At 45.1% G+C, this 12,749-nt stretch overlaps 1 protein-coding gene across 5 annotated transcripts in view; it reads right to left on the bottom strand.

Annotated features, from left to right (window-relative positions):
* DAPK1 (death associated protein kinase 1) overlaps positions 1 to 7,708 on the bottom strand; it is a 212,160-nt gene extending 204,452 nt beyond the window's left edge. For 2 of the 5 annotated variants that reach the window (XM_026446963.1, XM_026446961.1), the window contains exons 1-2: positions 7,581 to 7,708; positions 6,204 to 6,373 (exon numbers count right to left, since the gene is read on the bottom strand). In XM_026446963.1, the coding sequence (XP_026302748.1) occupies positions 6,204 to 6,265 (62 nt within the window). In that variant the 5' untranslated portion in view covers positions 6,266 to 6,373; positions 7,581 to 7,708. Of the gene's footprint in view, positions 1 to 6,203; positions 6,374 to 7,237 lie in introns of all 5 variants that reach the window. The other 3 variants (XM_026446962.1, XM_026446960.1, XM_026446964.1) reach the window with 2 other exon arrangements.
* Positions 7,709 to 12,749: the final 5,041 nt, after the last annotated feature.

Here is a 12,749-nt window from a genome sequence, read left to right as displayed (position 1 = left end):
TAAATAAATAAATATATATATATATATATATATAAACAAACAAAGTCCCTGAGCTCTCCGCGGTACTCTTCCCCAATGGAAACCACTCCCCTCGTGTCAGCAGGGTGGCTTCCTTTGTCTCATGATCAGAGATAAACTTCCACTAAAATAATATTCACTTAATTTATACAAAATGTTAGGTACTCATGGCATTTGACTAGAATGAAGGATGAAAGTTCCTAACACATCTCCCTGCTGAGTCAGGCAATATGACCTTGACCATGTCACTCCCGGATATCAGATATCCAGCAGCTTGGCCGCTCACCCCCAATCACCTGGAAAGAAGGGGTCGGGATTACAACTCTGCTAGGAGGGAAGAGAACAAGACCGAAGAGCCAATGTTGCCTCTCCTGATATAACACCTGTACACAACTACAGTCAGCCCTCTAGATCTGTGGGTTCTGCATCCATGGATTCAACCAACCTTGCAACAAAAATATTCAGGGAAAAAAACTGCATCTGTATTGAACATATACAGACTTTTTTTTTCTGGTTATTATTCCCTAAACATTATAATGCTACTACTTAGGTAGCACGTACATTGTACTAAGTATCATTAAGTAATCTAGAGATGGTTTAATATATGTGGGAAGATTACATCGGTTATATGCAAATACTATGCCATTTTCTATAAAGGACTTCAGCATCTGTGGATTTTGGTGTCCCCAGAAGTCCTGGAACTAATCCGCCATGGATACTGAGGGACGAGTGCACTGGAATTTATCTGGGCATCCATCTCTGAAGGTTTCCTATGAGTTTTTCATGGCTTCGCAGGGGCATATACCAATGATATGGGGCCTTCAGGTTCCTCATTGGCCGGGTGAGACACAAGCTGAGCGTCAAAGAGCATGAGGGACCAAGAAGTGAGCTTCCATGTTCCTTGGTTTCCTGACCAATAAGCACCTCCACCCACTCTGTTCCTGGCCCCCTTGAACCTACATGATGCCTGCCCTAATAACCCAGCAACATGCTCCCAGTGCCAGCAAGCAAGCATTCAAACAAACTGCCACTTACCAACACCATCACGTCTTCGCTTCATATCCTGGAAGATTAGTATTAGACCTTCCTAAAACGTACACACTTTTAAAATCACTAACCGTTGCCTTTAATCTATGTATCGGAACTTTATCTCTCTTAAAACTTTGGACCCTTTCCTATCAGAGGAAACATCTGAGAGCATTCTGAGTCAAAAATACTAAGAAGAAAAATGTCACATTCAGCACAGTCCTATAAGGATGCAGAAATCCACCGGTGGCCTGTGGTTCCCATTTCCGAAGAAAAAACATGCCAGAAAGTCTCTATGAGCCACACCGGGTTGCCATTATTCTTAGGACTAACTCCGGCAATTCGCAGGAAACCAGCCGACAGATGCACTTGGACTGCCAGGACTTACGACAACTTCTTACTTCAGTGAAAATGCCTATGGATTTTACGCCGAAAGGGCAATGTTTTCAACGTGAATTATTAGCTTCCAATGACCATCCAAACCAAGGTAAAATATTTAATGCTCCATTTCATTTGTTTTGTTTAAAACTGATCTTGTGCTTGAAAATTTTGGCTGCTGTGCTCATTACTGCTGAGCCACAAAGAATGCAAAAACAAGAGCAGTTTTATTTTGATGAGCGGCAGCCATTATATCCTAAGTGTTCATCTTCACCACAAGCCATCATTTATTGAGGGCCTAATACATACATATTCTTTCAAGTTGCTTTACATATATTGATCCACTCAGTCTAGTCTATCAGCATGCATTTACTGAGTGCCTTCTAAGTGTCATGCATCAACCTGGGCATTAGAAATAAAAAGTGAGGAGCAAGTCCAAGGTAATGGCCCCGGGGAGAAAGCAGATCATCAAATAAGCAGTTATTATGCAATGTGGTAAATGCTGTGATGGAGAAAACAGGTTAATAAAAATAATATATTAGAGGCTAGGCACAGTGTCTCTGCCCTATAATCTCAGAGCTTTGGAAGGCCGAGGTGGGAGGGCTGCTTGAGCCCAGGAGTTCAAGGTTACAGTGAGCTATGATAATGCCACTGCACTCCAGCCTGGGGAACAGAGTTAAGACCTTGTCTCAAAAACATATATATATATAAAATATATTACATATATACAAATACATATATTTTAGACACATGACACTTAGTAGGTGTTCAGTAAATGCATATCTATAGACTAGAAAGACAGACAGATATTAGCCAGTGACTGCATGATAGAAGTTTAAAGTCACATCTGCAATTCTCACAACACCCTACCAGGGTCGGTGTGTCCCCACTTTCCAAATGAGCACACTGCCTCTCTAACAGCATCAGCCTCTGCATCATCGTTTGAATCTTAAATCCCCATTCTGGTCTCAAAATTGCACCTGCCAAACTGCATTAGCTCATTTAGGCATGCATTAATCCTGATATTGATCAATCTGTAGGAAGTCTATGGCACAGTGCACACTATGGGGAGAAAGGACCACAAAAACTCCACACCATAGGGCATACCCCAAAGAAATCCACGAGCTGGCTGCAAAGAGCAATACAAGACTAATAAATGTAAAACAGGATGGAACATGTCACTGGGCAGTCTATGGTCATGGACAAAGAGAGTCTCAGAGAAGTCACTTGACTTAAAAAGGGGAAACTCATTGTGGAAGGATTCATTAAGGAAGTAGGACTTAGGTCTTAAGATCATATAAGGTCAGATGGTGCAACAGGAAAGAAGGCCAGTCCCTCAGGAAAGCAGTGTACACAGAGAGGTGCCCAGGAGGCTCGCAGGTTAGGCTGAACGACGGCCAAGAATGTAACTAGAGCCCGACCATGTGGCAAGTCAGCCCACAGCTGCCCAAGGTGCCAACTGATAAGAGATGCTAGGGCATCCTGGGGCATTAAAACAACCCAGTATAATAGCAGATGGAGAAAACTGCATTTATAAGAACTCCTCCCAGAGACCATTACACATAATAGAGGCAGTTCTTTGTTCCACCTCCTGGGACAGAGGGTGAGACCCTAAAGGGCTCCAGGAGCCAAATTGAAGGCCACCAAACACTCTTCTAAACATAACACGTGCATCTGCTGCAGGGACTTGCTTCTGTTTGGAGGGTGTGCCAGCTCAAAGCCAGGGCTGCATTATTCAGAATCATAGTGGAGGCTGAATGCTGTCAGCAACTCCTCCTCCTGACCCTTTTCCTATAAGGCATCCCCTCCCAAAGTTGCTAAACAGAAACTTAAAGAATATTGAGTTGCGGGCCAAGTTATTATCTTGCCTGAGGCACCCACATGTCTCAGCCATTCTACAGGTAATATCTATACTTGTTTAACTCTCTACTGCTGATAAACTACTTTTACAAGTTAGATTACTTGATTTTTACAACACCCATGAAATAAGCACTAGATCTCTCTCTCATATTATAGAGGAAAATCCTGAGTGTCAGAGTGGGTAAATGGCCTGTTCAAGAAAACTAGTAAGTTGCAGAGCCAGGTTTTGGACCAGGGTATCTGTCCAGTGGTCCATCTGCTCTCTTACTGCTGCAGATGGACTGCTGCAATAGTTGTAATACTTTATAAAGTTCCTGACAGTTGACAGAGAGCTTTTACAGAAGTCCTAGGCAGTACACACAAATACGCACATTTTCAGTTTTCCTAAAAATAAAATAATATTAACAATAATACTGTACTCTACTTCTTCAAAATCCCATCTTTCCTCCTGGCTATGTACTGTGTTTCACTACATTTATAAGGTAAGTGAATTGTTGTTATTTAGATGACTGCTAAAGATATGTAAGTACAGTCTTTTCTTTTTTTTTGAGACAGAGTCTCACTGTGTCACCCAGGCTGGAGTGCAGAGGCACGATCTCCGATCACTGCAACCTCTGCCTCTCAGGTTCAAGCGATTCCGTGCCTCAGCCTCCCAAACAGCTGGAACTACAGGCGCGCGCCACCAAGCCCGCTAATATTTTTTGTATTTTTTGTAGAGACGTTGTTTCACTATGTTAGCCAGGCTGGTCTTAAATTCCTGACCTCGTGATCCGCCCACCTCGGCCTCCCAAAGTGCTGGGATTACAGGTGTAAGCCACCGCGCCTGGCCAAATAAAAGTCTTAAATCTCAGATACTGGTCTGCTAGTAACTCACTGCTTAGAATGACCTTGCATTTGTGCCACATATCTGCCCATTTCCATTTTCCTGCTACCAAACTCCTGCCTCCACTTCCAATCTTCCCTCAGCGACACGTGATGTCATATAAGCAGCATCTTCCTACATGTCCATCTTACATCAGGACTTGTTTTCAGGAAGTGGCTACATCCAAGGCAGACATAAAATCACAGGACTTGAACAATTTTCCAAAACTCAATCATTCACTCATTTTTTGGCAAAAACAATAGCAGTTATACAGGATAGATGAGTCTGTACATTTCATTTTTAAAAACTTCAGACTTCCAGGTTTTCAGAGCATTTCTTTAAAATTCCTAGGTCACATAAATTATTTAATAAACAATTTGTCACTTTACCTTGCATAGTGGGCAGAACGTTACACAAAGAAATGTACACGGAGCAAATCAATGTGCTAGTGACAAATAAGCAAACCACCTCACTCCCCTCATCATCACGCCCACGAAATAAAGATCACAAATTCCCTTCACCAACCACAGGGAGGCCTCTTTTTCTATTTCTTTCTCATAACACAAAATTGTACCAAAAAATCATAATGAAAATAAGCTCATTATACTTAATCCATAATACAATAATCTCAACTAATTTCAGTCATCTCTCTAACAACACTTAAATGATCAGGCCACACTACGCAAATCAAATTAAAATTTCGTTTTTTGCTTTTTTCTTCCAGTCCCAAAGGAAAACTCCAAATACCACTCATCTTGCTGAAAACCACAGGAAAGTTATTTAATTCCAGTTAAACCAAGTATTTCAACCGCACACTCTTAAACTTCAATCTTAAACATATCCATGAAATGTGATTTTTGAAGAGCTTTCCTTATTTACTTACCAGATCATCTATACACAGAGAGCTCCTCCTAAGCACAGGCCCCCATCGATGTTTTCAGTCAATACTAAATATTTAGAGAAATACTCTGCCACAGTAACTTTTTAAAAAATTCTACACTATCGTTTGAATTAAAAAAAATTTAGTTAAGCTTAGTTTCCATAATTCTCATTAGGTAATCCAGGATGCGGGTGTTTTTAAATTTCCTTTTCATGGAGAAAAAGGAAGCTTTGTATCAGGACATCAGATGTATATGGGAAAATACATATTTCAATGCACATATAAGTAAATACATATTTTGTTTGTTTAAATAACCTTTTGCCTACTCCACTCACAATGCAAATACACCACAAATTCCATAAATTCAGTTTTAAACGTAGGTATGAAAACTAGGTTTTCTACTAAAGTTGACCAGAGCCCAAAACACTCTGTCTAATACACAGTCAAAGGAAACAGCAATCAATCAGCCCTTAGATGCCCCGAAAGAAACCATTCTTTGTTTACCTAGAAACTGAAAGATTGTACACTGAGAATCACAGCTGCTACGGCAAAGGAGGTATGCTCTGAATCCAGATAGCCATATTAGACTCTCATTGATTTGTTAAAAATTTAACATTGTAAATGAAACCAAAGCAACCACCAACACCAACCACATAATTAAATTCCTGGTTGGAAGAAGTTTCAAAATCCAAGCCCAACATCAACATCTGGCAAGTCTCCATTTACCATCTACCAATACTTGCTCACATTACCCTGAAAATTTAGATAGAGGAAAAAGTACTAAGATTTTTAAAACCTATTAGTTAGCTTGTACTCTCCGTTTAAATCACACATAAAAGCTAACTCCAGTTGCAATTATAATCTTAGTGTTTGTCCTGTTGTCACAGAGGGGCAAGTGCTGGTAAGAGTTAGTACAATTAAATCTGTTTTTGTCCTGGGAACTTGATCAATATACTGTGCATCACAATCTAGCCCTGAACGGCTGCCTCTCCTCCACCCCCAGGCCCTTGGATCAGGCAGTTTATCGCTGGGTTAGTAACTCTTTTTCTCTATGATTTGCGCATCTCCAGAAAGGGCGAAGGAGACATCTGATTCTAGCTGCATTTGTTTACCACCCAATGGCCCCATCGTTATGCATCTCCACAATCCAGGAGGGTACGTTTCTGGGACCCCCTTTACCTGCCAAGTTCCTCTCCGGTGTCGTAGTAATCATCCACGTTTTCCTGCCTGAACACGGTCATGATAAACTGTCACGCCTCACCAAAGCCCAGCGCACTTCAGCTCCGCTTCCCAAACCATCACCACCGCTCCTGCGCCTCCGTGGCCCCCTCATGCATCAGTCTCCAGTCCTTTTGGAAAAAAAATTAAAAAGGCAATAATAATAGTAAAATGGCAACCCTAAAAGGAAGTAGACCTCCCCGGCGCTAAGACCCGCTCGCGGAAGACCGGGTCTCCGAAGCTGCCCCTCCTCGCGGGATGGAGAGGAGCACCCTTTGTTAAAGCTGGGCGCTCAGAGATGCCCCCGACCCCTCAGCCTCGTGCGCGCGTGGGGCCGGGCACCACAGCACCCCGAGGTCCGCGTCCCCGAACGCTGGGCGGTCTGTTCGGATCAGAACCGGCTCCGGAAGTGACTGGCCTCCCCGCCTCCCCTTTCTCTGCACACACGCCCACCCAGCTTTCCCACCTCCAGGGACGCAGCGGAAGAATGAAGCCCTCGCCCAGACGGAACGCGCCTCGCTGGAAGCATCTCTCTCCAGCCTGCGGCAACGGTGGCACCCCCGCGCCACCTCTCGGCTCCCGCGCCTCTCCTGCCACCGTGGCCACCCTCTCCCCTTCCCCGAGCGAGGCAGTCCCCAGAGCCACATTCCTAGCGACTCCCTCTCCGTTACCCGGCCGACCCGGCGTGCGGCCGCCCGGGGGAGCAATGGAGGGAAGGGAGCGGCCCACCGAGGCGCGGCCGTCCGCTCCAGATCCCCGCGCCCCGACACAAAGCGCCTGGTCGGGCCGGCGCCACCTGTTCTCACGCGGCCCGCGGGGCTGGGGAAGCCTCCCGGCTGCGATCGCACTTCTCCCCGAAGCCAAGTTTCCCTCCGCCTTGGCCTTCCCGGTTGCTCGAGGCACTGCCCGGGCAAACGCCACCGCGCTCTGGCCAGGAAAGCAAAAGCTGGCGCCGGGGGCCAGAAGGGACCGGGGAGCCGCGCCTGGCCACTCACCCGGGCGCCTGGGAGCTCCCCGGGTCCCTCAGGAGCGCTGTCGGAGGCCGACCGTAGGCGCCAGCGCCGGAGACAAGCGGGGCGGCGGCGGGAACACAGCTAAGGAGGGAGTCGGGGGCGCAGATCCCACGCAGCCGCCCAGGCGCCGGCACCAGACCCTGCCGCCGCGAGGGTCGCCGACTCCCCTCCGCGGAGGGAACAAAGTCCCTGGCGTTGGCTCGGCCGGGTCTCCTGCCCGGGCTCTGGAGCAGCCTCTCGCCTCCTTGCCGCCTTTTGGGCGGAGGGCGGCCGGCAGGCGGCCAATGGGGACCCTGCAAGCGGGCTGGCGGCGCGGCCCACCCACCTCCGAGCTGCCCTGCCTGGCCGGCGCTGCGGGTTCTGCGCGGCGCTCGCTGCTCCTCCCAGCTCCGCGCTCCGGGCTCGCTGGCGCGCTCTACCGCGCACACCCCGCACACACCCACTCGCCCCACACCCACGCCGGCCTGGGAGCCAGTGCGGGCGCCCCACCTGTGACACACTGAGAAGCTGCCCTCTGCCTGGGTTCTAGGGAAACACGGTTCTTTCGCCCCGAGATGTATACTGGGATCCCAGCTTGTGCCGGGCACGGTGCTCGGTATGGGAAAATCACAGAACAAAACAGGTTTTTAAAAATCCCTGCCCTCCAGAAACCTGCATTCTGGTGGGACAGATAGAAAATAAATATGTAAGCTAATTAATAAGGTAATCTTGGAGGATCAGTCCTATGTTTACCACAAAACAGGTTAATGGAATAGAGAGAATGGCAGGAAGGGAGTGGACCTCATTAGACTGGGTTCCTCTGCCAGACTGGTGTTGGAGCCGAGGTTTGAAAGCAAAAAGGTTTGTAATCCGAAGAAAGGTCTCCCAGACCCAAAGAAGCAACAGAGACGAAGAGTTTATTTGTGCTATCCAATATGCTGTCGGCTATTGTTGAGATGAAACGTAGCTAGTCCCAAATTAATTGTGCTATAAGTGTAAAATACAAGTCCAAGACAGTGTGGATAGGAGAATGAAAAATATCTCATGAATATTTTTCTATTCATTACACGTTCCAGTGATGGTATTTTGGATACATTGGGTTAAATAAAATATATTACTAAAATTAATTTCACCTGTTTCCTTTTTTTTTTTTTTTGAGACGGAGTCTCGCTCTATCACCACGCTGAAGTGTTGTGGCGCTATCTCGGCTTACTGCAACCTCCACCTCCAGGGTTCAAGCTATTCTCCTGCCTTAGCCTTCCCAGTAGCTGGGACTACAGTCACGCGTCACCATGCCCAGCTAATTTTTGTATTTTTAGTAGAGACGGGGTTTCACTGTGTTGGCCAGGAGGGTCTCCATCTCTTGACCTTGTGATCCGGCCGTCTCAGCCTCCCAAAGTGCTGTGGTTACAGGCATGAGCTACCACGCCCGGCCCCATCTGTTTACTTTTTAAGAAGTGGCTACTAGAAAATATAACCGTACCTATGTGGCTTGCATGAGATTTCTGAGGACTGTTCTGGTCTACACAAAGGTCCCATATCCACTGGAGACCTCTGTCCACTTTCTCTACTTCCCACCCCATGCTCCCACCTAATGTTTGGGTGGGGACGAAGAAGGGTTGATTCCCCACATCCCATTGCTGGTGAACCCCAAACAGAGAAAAACTCCTAAAGGGAGATCGATTTTACTGCCTAGAATGATGAAAACTGGCAGATGAAGAGATTTCCCATCCACACCATTGTTCAAATCCCCAGGCTTTCTAAACTGAGTTGGTTCAGATCTCTGTGGTTCAACAGAAATTTTCAACTATGAAGATTTTGGCCTCTTGAAAACAAGGTAAAACAAAACAAAAGAATGTCCCTCAAGCCTTATGGCAAATCCAAATCCTAGTCTTTTTTTTTTTTTTTTTTGAGACAGAGTTTCGCTCTTGTGGCCTAGGCTGGAGTGCAGTTGTGAAATCTCGGCTCACTGCAAACTCCTCCTCCCGGGTTCAAGCGATTCTCCTGCCTCAAGCTACCCAGTAGCTGGGATTACAGGCATGTGACTACGCCCGGCTAATTTTGTATTTTTAGTAGAGACGTGGTTTCACCACATTGGGCAGGCTGGTCTCAAACTCCTGACCTCAGGTGATCCTCCTCCCTGCTGGGCCCCCCAAAGTGCTGGGATTACAGGTGTGAACCACTGTGCCCGGCCAAATCCTAGTCTTAAATAACATTGCATTAATGACCCACAGGAAAGGCACACAGGAATCAAGAGGAAGTCCCCATATTGGGAGATCGTATTAGCTTAAGCAGTGGGCTTGATAATTAATAGAAAAGGATCTTGAGAGGTGAGAAATACAGTCAAAAATAACAACAAAAATAAGAATGATTCATCTGGGAAAATGCAAATGAATACATCTGTTGGGAGAAAAAAATTAAAACACAGATGTTTGGGATAAACTTGGAAGGTGTTTATGGATGACCGCCATGTGGGTAATATTTATTTTCTGCAAAACAAAAAAAATACATTTTTCAAGGCAATTAAAAGGATTGAATCTATTTGGCAGCTAGAATGTCTTAATTACCGTAATGGACAACAATGTTCACTGGAGATTATGTGGAGTAGTGAGAAAGAGCATGAAATTTGGAGTCACAAAATTAGATCTAGTATTGGTGGAACCATTTAACAGGTTAATAATCTTGGTTGAGTCACTAACACCCGAGCTTCACGTGTGCACCAATTTAGACAAGCATTTTAGAAAGGGGAAATGTGAGCCGGGTGCGATGGCTCACGCCTGTAATCCCAGCACTTGGGAGGCCGAGGCGAGCAGATCACGAGGTCATGAGATCGAGACCATTCTGGCTAACACAGTGAAACCCCGTCTCTACTAAAAATACAAAAAATTAGCCGGGCGTGGTGGCAGGCACCTGTAGTCCCAGCTACTTGAGAGGCTGAGGCAGGAGAATGGCCTGAACTCAGGAGGTGGAGCTTGCAGTGAGCCACTGTACTCCAGCCTGGGCAACAGAGTGAGACTCCGTCTCAAAAAAAAAAAAAGAAAAAAGAAAGGGGAAATGTAGTCATTTAAAAACATATTCACAAATTCTTTTACACTCTCCCAATCAAGAGGTGAAGTCTAATTCCCCTCTCAAATATGCACCAATCCTATCTGCTTGCTTCTAAGAAAAGGTAGTGGCAGTGGCACAGTGTAATTTATTTCCAAGGTTAGGTCATAAGGCATTAGAGCTTCTGCCTGCTTGCTTCTCTCTCTCTCTCTCTCTTTCTCTCTCTCTCTTTCCCTCCCTCCCTCTCCCCCTCCACCCACTCTAAACCCTTCAGCTGTCATGATTACCCTAGGGCTGCCGTGAAGAGACATGTGACAAGACCACAGAAAGAACGAGAGATGCCCAAAGAAGCCAGCTGTCCAGCCCTACCCTCACTCGCAGCTGTTTTTATCTTCCAGTTCAAGTTCTGTGAGCAAAATCAATGACTTTTAATGTTTTAAGTCATTACTTCAGGGTGGTTTGTTATGTAGCCAAAGATTATCTTCTTAAAAAGAAAAATTAAGAAAACTTAACTCTTAACACATACTTGGTTCCAGACAGACTAAATTATTCTCTCAATTAATCTTTAAATAAATTAGTGAGTTTTTTATTTAATAGATAAATAAATTAGTGGTTTTTCCACTTTATATGTAAACGTCTCAGTTTCATCACTTGTGAAATGAGGATGATTATAGACTCTTAAATACTCCTCGGGTTTATTGGGACAATCTAAAGAGATAATGCATGAAACAGGACTTTGTACATTATAAAATACATCAGAATGTTGGATATTTTATTTTCTATCATGTACCAGCAAAAAAGACTCAGAGAGGCATCTCACATATAGAAGGCAACAATATAAGAAGCCACAAATTATGAGATGCCAGTTGAGAAGGACTTCTATAAAAATAATTGATTATGATATGGACTATGGATTATAATTATAATAATCATGGTGATAATATTTTAAACAAACCCGAGTGTCGATTTTAGAACATTATTTTACAGCCGTATTAGGGTAAAATAACTGTTGCTGTAAGACCCAACAGATCTCAGAGGTTTAACACATTAAAAATGTGTTACTTGCTCTCAGTACAAAGGTTTGCAGGGTGTAGGCAGAGATCAGTTCCACAGCAGCCATTGAGAAACCCAGGTTTCTGCCATCTCATGAATCCATGTTCCTCCAGTGTAAGTTCCTCAGTTGATCCTTTCCATCTTTTGGCTGATGAGAAGAGACAATACAAGGAGGATTGCACTGAAGGTTTATGTAGGAGGTCAGACTTGAAGTCTGAGACAACCATTTTCTTGCAAGATATTCTCAGCTCAAAGTGGACCATATTAATTCAGTTCCACCTTTTGGTTGGTTTTTTGTAACATGGCTTTGGTTTTATCAAGGGCTAATATTTTTAAGAATGTTTCTGCATTGTGGTTTCACTGTTAAAGACTCTGTCCATTATGCAGTTGAGAGCCTCTGATAGAGGCAGCCACGTGACTGATCCCAGTTCCTCCCAGCATTGAGTGCTAAAAGTATTCATTTCTTCTCACCAAATCATATTTTCTTTTATCAGACAAAAGTATAGAGCTCATTCTGTTTCTCATTTTGCCTTGGATTCTCCAGAAAGCATGTGGCAGGCTCAGAAAGCACAAACCTCCATCTAATGCCCAATTTACCATCTTCTCTGATCTCATCCATAAGCATTTCTTGAGTATCTAGTGTCCACCAGATGTTAGGGATGCAGATATAAGAGAAACATTCTCTGTCCTCAGGTAACTCAGCCCGATGAGGGAGACGGATCAACAAATAGACCTGCGATTGTGCTAAATATAATCCATTCGTCGCTCTACATCTAATCTACTCTCTGAGCCGTAAGATTATTTTAACGCGTTCCTTGTCCTCCGGTTGCTGGTAGGTTTAGCCAGTGGGGCACCTGACATGAGATGAAGGAGAAGGAAGGAGAGTGAAGCCAAGATAGTCATTTCTCTGCTCTCCTCCCTGCAAGATTGCCTCAGTTCACAGCCAAACACATGTTGCTGCTCTTCACCACATCCCCTATTTTACACAGTTTTATCTTTCTGGGTTTTGGTAACCACTGTTTCTCCTCTGTCTCTTCGAACCTAGGGTTGGTGCTAGCTCTGCTGTTACTCATTTGGGTTCCTGCTCCATTCCTTATGGTCTCCCTGCACCTCTCCCATACCTCCCTGAATCGTCCTAATTTGAGCATTCCATCTCTGCCCTCTGGACCCCTAAGTGACAGCACAATGAGAGGGGAGTCTCAGAAGATGATGAAAACAAGCAGGCAGGGTGCTTAATTCAGATAAGGGCTGGCAGAGGGTGAGGGTGGAGGGAAGGCTGGAATTTCGGGGAAGTTTCCTAGAGAAGCTGACGTCTCATGAAAAATTTGAAAAGAGATTAAGAGTAAGCAAGATGAAATGGTGGACAATTGGGGTGGTGGGTTGTGGGACAGTGGGGGTTGGAAAGGAGGGCATCTAG

Source organism: Piliocolobus tephrosceles, chromosome 14 (assembly GCF_002776525.5).
Source record: "Piliocolobus tephrosceles isolate RC106 chromosome 14, ASM277652v3, whole genome shotgun sequence".
NCBI lineage: Eukaryota > Metazoa > Chordata > Mammalia > Primates > Cercopithecidae > Piliocolobus > Piliocolobus tephrosceles.
The sequence above is the reverse complement of the archived record's forward strand: the minus strand, read 5'-3'. Positions and strand labels throughout refer to the sequence as shown.